The 6,594-nt window shown below is 33.8% G+C and overlaps 1 protein-coding gene across 1 annotated transcript; it reads right to left on the reverse strand.

Moving 5' to 3' along the window:
* Positions 1-373: 373 nt before the first annotated feature.
* Positions 374-5,622, reverse strand: LOC111285119 (uncharacterized). Its single transcript, XM_022874377.2, has 8 exons — positions 5,146-5,622; positions 4,664-4,773; positions 3,651-3,707; positions 3,258-3,557; positions 2,893-3,140; positions 1,785-2,091; positions 1,428-1,701; positions 374-846 (listed from the first exon to the last, which is right to left on the reverse strand). Exons 1-8 carry the CDS (start codon positions 5,611-5,613, stop codon positions 592-594), a joined length of 2,019 nt encoding a protein of 672 aa, XP_022730112.2. The 5' UTR covers positions 5,614-5,622; the 3' UTR covers positions 374-591.
* Positions 5,623-6,594: the final 972 nt, after the last annotated feature.

The raw sequence follows: 6,594 nt of genomic DNA on the forward strand, positions 1-6,594 counted from the left end.
ATCTGAAACGTCGAATGAATAAATATCTGAATCTCAAAACCGAACGAACCGAAACTTAAATCTCAACCCGTGACACATAACTTTATTAATAAAGAATCACATTCAATCAATAACAAAGGCAAGTATCAACTTGACAGTAAATTCATCAAAATGGAGTAATTTTGGCTCCCCGACTTTAATCTTGTTTCACAGGTTGACAACCTGTTGGACTACATCAATCGTTTTCCAATGATTTTGCATCCAAATGGAACACGATTACCATCAAATGCAACGCCAAATTAACCTAAAGGACCTCTTTTAACCTACAAAAGTTTCCTGGCGGTTATTTCAGTTCTCAATTATATTATTTGCACAACAAATGGGCAAATAGATATTAGAGTCTAATGCCATAGTTATTAAAGCATAAATAATGCATACAAGTAATGTAAAGCCGTCACCACCGATCAGGCAACAAGGGCATACAAAGCAATAGTACACTTTATTGTAGAAGGGGAGGAAAAGGGAAATAAAAATCTTTTCCACTACTATATACAATCGTTGCAATCTTTTTTTTTTTTTTTTGGTATTTGTAATTTTGTATAACTAATAAACTCATGAAGAACAAGATAGCATGCAAACACCAGGCCGATAAGCCCATGCCGGAGGCAAACGAGCATATTTGTCCATTCCCGGTTGCTCATCATATGGCCGCTCCATTACCTTAAGCAGCCTCCGGACCTCTCCGAAGTCACCAAGTTCAGCTGCATCAATAGCACTCTGGCACAGGTAGTTCCTGAGAACATATTTAGGGTTCACCGAGTCCATTGAAGCTTTACGCTCCTCATCTGAGATGCCACTGGCAACAAGCTAATGAAAAAAGAGATCTTGTGAGATTTCAGCACTTGATACCACAAATTGGAAGATGAGGAATGCAAAACTGTTTCCTTATTAACTATCATAATTATAAACTTTAAATTAACTAGAACCATAATCCATACAGCAAGCTTCTTTATGAAAACCGACAGGAACATGAAGATAAGAGAAAAGCTGTCCTTAACTATAAGATATTCCGTTGTCCCATTATACCAAGCTAAGTTTTGATGCACCTAGAAGTTAAAGGCAAACTATTTTTCAATTGATGCATAAAGAAAAACACCAAATAAATAAACAAATATGCATACATATCTCTGCAATGCAAATTTTTTTTGTAAATTAGTGGTGGTTTTTTTAAACATCACAAGTGGGTTCCACATGTATATTAGGCTATGATAATGAAAATTTTACTTTTTGCCAAGGATTAACATTAACATATTTTCTAAATAGACATACTGTGACCCAATAAACAAGTTGTGGAGTTCATTAACTTCTACGCTAGTTTTTTGGATAATAATCAACATAAGCACACACATTGGTGTCTGCATATTCATATGACAAAAAACCTATTGTACCTCTTGTACATAGGATTGTACCCAGTTGGCCCATGCCTCCTTGCGTTCCTTGCCAATATCTAGTAGGACAGCCTTCAGTGGCACCAACAACTCATCTTCCGGAATGCTGGGATCTGCCTTGATACTGGAAAGTGACCGAAAGAAGTTCGTGTAATCCACTTTATCAACAGCCAAATTATTAAGAAGTTTATTGACAAGTTGTTTATTGTATTTTTGGAGGCCAAGCTTTCGGCTCATTATAGCTTGATACTCATCCATAAATTTTGTCCCATACCTGCAGCAGGACAATGTATTAATGGTCTACCACCAAATGCTTTATTACTATGACAACAAAAAGAGAACTCAAACCATACATACCTTTCCATGGCGTAATTTGCTTCTTTATCACTTATCAAGTGTGCAGCCATCAAAGTTGAAGCAAATTGTGCAATATTCCATAAGCCAATATCAGGCTGATTTGCAAAACAGTATCTTCTCCCAGGAAGATCTGTAGTATTTGGTGTGTAACTTGGATCAAAAGCATCCAAAAATCCAAAAGGACCATAATCAATGGTGAGACCTAAAATGCTCATGTTGTCAGTGTTCAACACACCATGAGTAAAGCCAACTCCCTGCCATCTTGCAACCAAAGAAGCAGTACGCTCACCAATCTCCACTATCCATGCTGGACATAGACAAAAAGTAAAGTAAAAAATTAGAATGATTACCACTTAAATCATGAAAATTTACTTGCATATGGACAAACACACACAAGTCATACACAAGGAACAACTATTTGTCTTGATTCACAAGAACCAAAAGAAAAGGCAAATTCAAAAATTGCATAAATAGGTGCAGAGAAGCACTCATTTCCTACATGGATTATTTAAATTAAAGAAAGTCGATTTTTATCTGTTTCCTGCTTTCAAACCAAATCTATGGTCCCTGAGTCAGTAACATGCAGTTAGAATTTTATGAACAACAAAAAAAATCCTACAAATAAACTGTGTTTCCTCATTGACCTGAAAGTAAATTTGGAACCAAGCAGAATGAAGGTAGCCTGTTCCATCACTTGCCAAGCAACAATCATTAGGTCATAACACTAGTTAAAGGAGCAAACATGTCATTTGGCTAGATAAACAAGTGAGCGCTATGCAACAAGCCAGGCCTTCTCCCAGTTTGTTCAGCCATTGTGCTCTATATAAACTAATGGAAATTTTGGAATATCCCTACAGTTTTTGAATGTGACAAAGCTTACAGCCAACAGCAATAGGAAATCATGTTCTCGGGGCCACTTAAAAAAGTAAAACCGAAATCCAGAAAAAAAAGAAGTTGACAGAATGCAGAAAGCACGAAAGAAGGGAGACCTAGTCAAACCACAAACCGACTTTTCATCCATCCACCTTAATTTTGCCAATACAACTTTCATATTGCTCATGAAATTTTTCCCTTCATACCAGATGTGGTAATGAATCCTTATATTTACCTGCATACTTGTTTGAAGTCAAATCCACAACTGATTGATCATCATCACCAGTGCTAAAAGACAAGCTCTCACTTTTACTTATGTTCTCAATATGAGGGAAGTGATGTCTGATGGCATAGTCTGCCAAAGCACGGACAATACCAAGGTCCTCTTCTCCCCTAGAAGCATGTATTTGAAATGAACCAAACCGCAGAAAAGACTGGGCAACCCTGCAAACAATTGCACCAGGCTCTTCCTTTGGATTGCCACTGCAGTAGAAGATGTAAAGAATTATAATTGAAAATATAGTCCGTATAAATATACACTGTATGCAGGAAATGTCCAGTTAGCCCGTGGTTAGCTCAATAAAAACCCAGTGAACATACTCGTAAAACATGTCTCGAATTACAAATTTTCCTGTAGTCACAAGACAAAGAGCTCGAGTAGTTGGGATTCCTAGAAAATGCATTGCTTCACTGCAAAGAAATTCGCGGATGCTACTTCGTAAAACTGCAAGCCCATCTGCAAATCGACTGTATGGAGTCTTCCCAGCTCCTTTTAGCTGCAACTCCCACCTTTCTAACTTAGAATTCAGAATCTCCCCAAGAGTAATAGCACGGCCGTCACCCAGTTGACCAGCCCATGTGCCAAACTGATGTCCTCCATAGCATTGAGCATATGGCACCCTGTCAGAGGGAATATGAATGAGGACCAAAAGGAGTATAACTAAGAAAGAAGCTGATAGCAGTTTGTTAAAAGAGCTCAAGCCAAGTACTTACGCTCCTGCCAATGGAGAAGCCCCAGAAAATTTAAGGGGAAAATCTGGTCTTTCAAATCTGCAACTCCAATGAAGAGCTGTTTGGTTAATCCCTCGGAACACTTGATGCAAATACAAGGGGATACAGAAAATTGAGGAAAATAACAAATCAAAGCCAAGGCATGAAAGATAAAAATTCTCAAGATTGTGGGCAATGACTTAATCCTATAGCGATTTATGTTGTTAATATGATAATATATTCAGTATAACAAGGAAAAGTTGATGAGTAAATGGTATTATTTTCTCTTATTTTGGTGGATACATAACAAAATGCCCTCATCTTATTTTACATAATCCTATCCATAGGTGTTTCCAATCCTCTCCCTCTCCATAGGATTATGTATCCTATTATATATGATAATTAATCCAACTGACTTTCAAATTCTTCTATTATAAGACTGGAGAGAATAACAAATATAGGATGAAATTAGAAGTCATCAAATACACCAAACAAGCCTTTAAAAAATAAAAGAATTTCAGCATTTTTACAGAAACAATATTAAAATAGCAGACACATTTAGACATAACATGACATCTTGGTAAATCAAAATGTTGACATATGTCCCCACCCCCCACCCCTTCAAAATTTTCAGTCGAATGCTGAAAGTTGAAACATTCCAAGGACGTCAATAATAAAAAAAAAAAGTTTAAGGCATACAAAATTTGAAAATAGAATTCTCTCTAAAAGTTTTTACGATATTAGGTACTCTACATGTCAAAGACAATCCAAGTTCTCATGTGATATGCAAGATCTTAACAACAACAAAATAAAAAAGTAAGAAGTAAACATGGATGCAAATGCTTGCATGCTTTTCCTATGGGGTACCATTCATCTAGGGTAATTTTGACTCACATTTCACTTACTCTAATCCTCCACTCATAATATGTATAATAAGTCTAAATACGGATTGCTTAGATATCCGTCATCATTCATTTGCCTATTTTCTGATAAGTGCAGTGTAAGGCAATACTTACTCTTTAGGATCCAAACCAAGCAAGTCTGCCACTGAGTCTGACCAGGCAACAAGCTTCGGATTCTCTACTTCAGCTGATGGCAAGACTTTCGTATAACATGCATGTAAAACCTGCAAAATCATCAGAAAAATTTTAAAATGATTTAAAAAAAATAGTCTATTTCAAAATATACAAATCAAATATACAACCTTTTCATTCCTCGTTCTTCAACCACAGCATAAAGAGTTTTTTTCCTTTTTCCTTTCTTTTGTACTCAAAATTAAAAAAAAAAAAAAAGTTGCAACTCAAACTAGTACTCTAATAGTATAATTTAGGCCAAAAATACCGATAGGATAATAAAACACATAAAAAAATTCATTATTTAGAAAAAAAAAAAGAAAAGAAAAGAAGCCATATACTTTCAACAATTTTCAATTCAACCCATAAAAAAAGCATATAAAACTAAAACATGAAAAAGAACTTTAAAAAGGTAGAAATAGTACCTGACGTGGAATTGAATCGCTTCTAGGGTCACCAGGGACTTCTCTAACGAAGGAATGGTCCCAATTGAGATCTTCAAGGCTCAATTTAACATTTTTATTTTTATTTTCATTGTTTATTTTATCGTTATCATGTTCCCTTAAGCTTTGATTTTTTAAACCGTCGGCTACGGAGTCAACGGAGAGGGAGGAGGGAGGATCGGGAGAAAGAGAGTCCATGCGAAGCCTGCCGCCGGTGGATACGCGGCATGCAAGGGAGATGCGGGGTTTGAGGAGAAGGGAAGGGTAAAAAAGGAATTTGGGGGATGAGGGAAGGAAGGGGCGGAGGCAAAGAGAAGTGAGAGAGGAAGCAGAGAGCGAGAGGAGCGGTGATTTTGGAGAGAAATGAAATATCATTTTTTTTTTATTAATTTTGTTGGGGGCTAGAAAAGGTATAGGGGCGGAGTCACACAGAAGCGGTTCATAGTCCATCTAATGGTATACGTGTCCAAAGCAGCTAACCGAGTCACTCATATAGTCGTGACCACAAATTTTTAAGTTGACCCAACTCCACCCCAAAAGAAATTTCTAAATAATAATAAAATCGTTTATATAAATGTTGCAAATGTCCTTTATGCACTATTTACTGTGTGTCAATTCATTTTTTTATTTATTTTGTTTTTACTTTTTTTTTTGGTAATATGTTATTTTTTATTTTTTATTTATATAATTTTATTTTTTAATGGGACCCAAACTTTTGTCTTTTTAATTTTTTTTTGTTTTGTTTTGTTTCTTTTTACTTTTTATCTTTTATAATTTTTAACTTTTTTTTTTTGTAGGGCTTTTTTTTCATGAGATTTTTTTTTTTTTTTGCTTTTTTTTATATTTTATATATTGATTTCAATGGAACTATTGTTTTAGTTTTATAAGACTCACCTTTTTTATTTTTAATTTTTTATAATTTATACCCATAACTTTTGTATTTTTAAACCTATTTTTTTGGTTTGTTTCTTTTAACTTTTTTATCTTTTATATTTTTTAACTTTTTTTATTTTTTAGTGGGCTTATTTTTTTCATGAGATTTTTTTTATATATTTTATAGTTTGATTTCAATGGAACTATTGTTTTAGTTTTACAAGACTGACCTTTTTATTTTTATTTTTATTTTTTAAAATTTTTATAATTTATAATTTTTTAAGCATCAAATTTACTTTTTTATTATTTTTTTTATAAGACTCATTTTTATTCTTTTAATATTTTTCGTTTCGTATGGTGAGTGTTTTTTTTTTAATTTTTTGTTTTTTCTATTTAATAAATACTTTTTAATTTTTAAGTATGGATCCATTTGATGCTTATTTTTAAAATAAAATTTTAATTAATCTTTTTTTGTTAAATATATTTGATGTAAAAAATATACCAAGTGTTTTTTATTTTTTCTTTTTTATAAAGTTAATAAATAAAATTTTTAGATTT

Source organism: Durio zibethinus, chromosome 6 (assembly GCF_047325235.1).
Source record: "Durio zibethinus cultivar Kanyao isolate XHJ-2024 chromosome 6, ASM4732523v1, whole genome shotgun sequence".
Taxonomy (NCBI): domain Eukaryota; kingdom Viridiplantae; phylum Streptophyta; class Magnoliopsida; order Malvales; family Malvaceae; genus Durio; species Durio zibethinus.

Excerpts from the sequence above, each read along its gene's own strand:
- LOC111285119 (XM_022874377.2), bottom strand. The coding sequence starts at position 5,613 with ATGGACTATGAACCGCTTCTGTGTGACTCCGCCCCTATACCTTTTCTA. Across the intron at positions 3,558-3,650 it reads GCTTCTCCATTGGCAGGAGC|GGTGCCATATGCTCAATGCT; the intron begins GTAAGTACTTGG and ends TCCCTCTGACAG. Across the intron at positions 2,092-2,892 it reads GACTTCAAACAAGTATGCAG|CATGGATAGTGGAGATTGGT; the intron begins GTAAATATAAGG and ends GTCTATGTCCAG.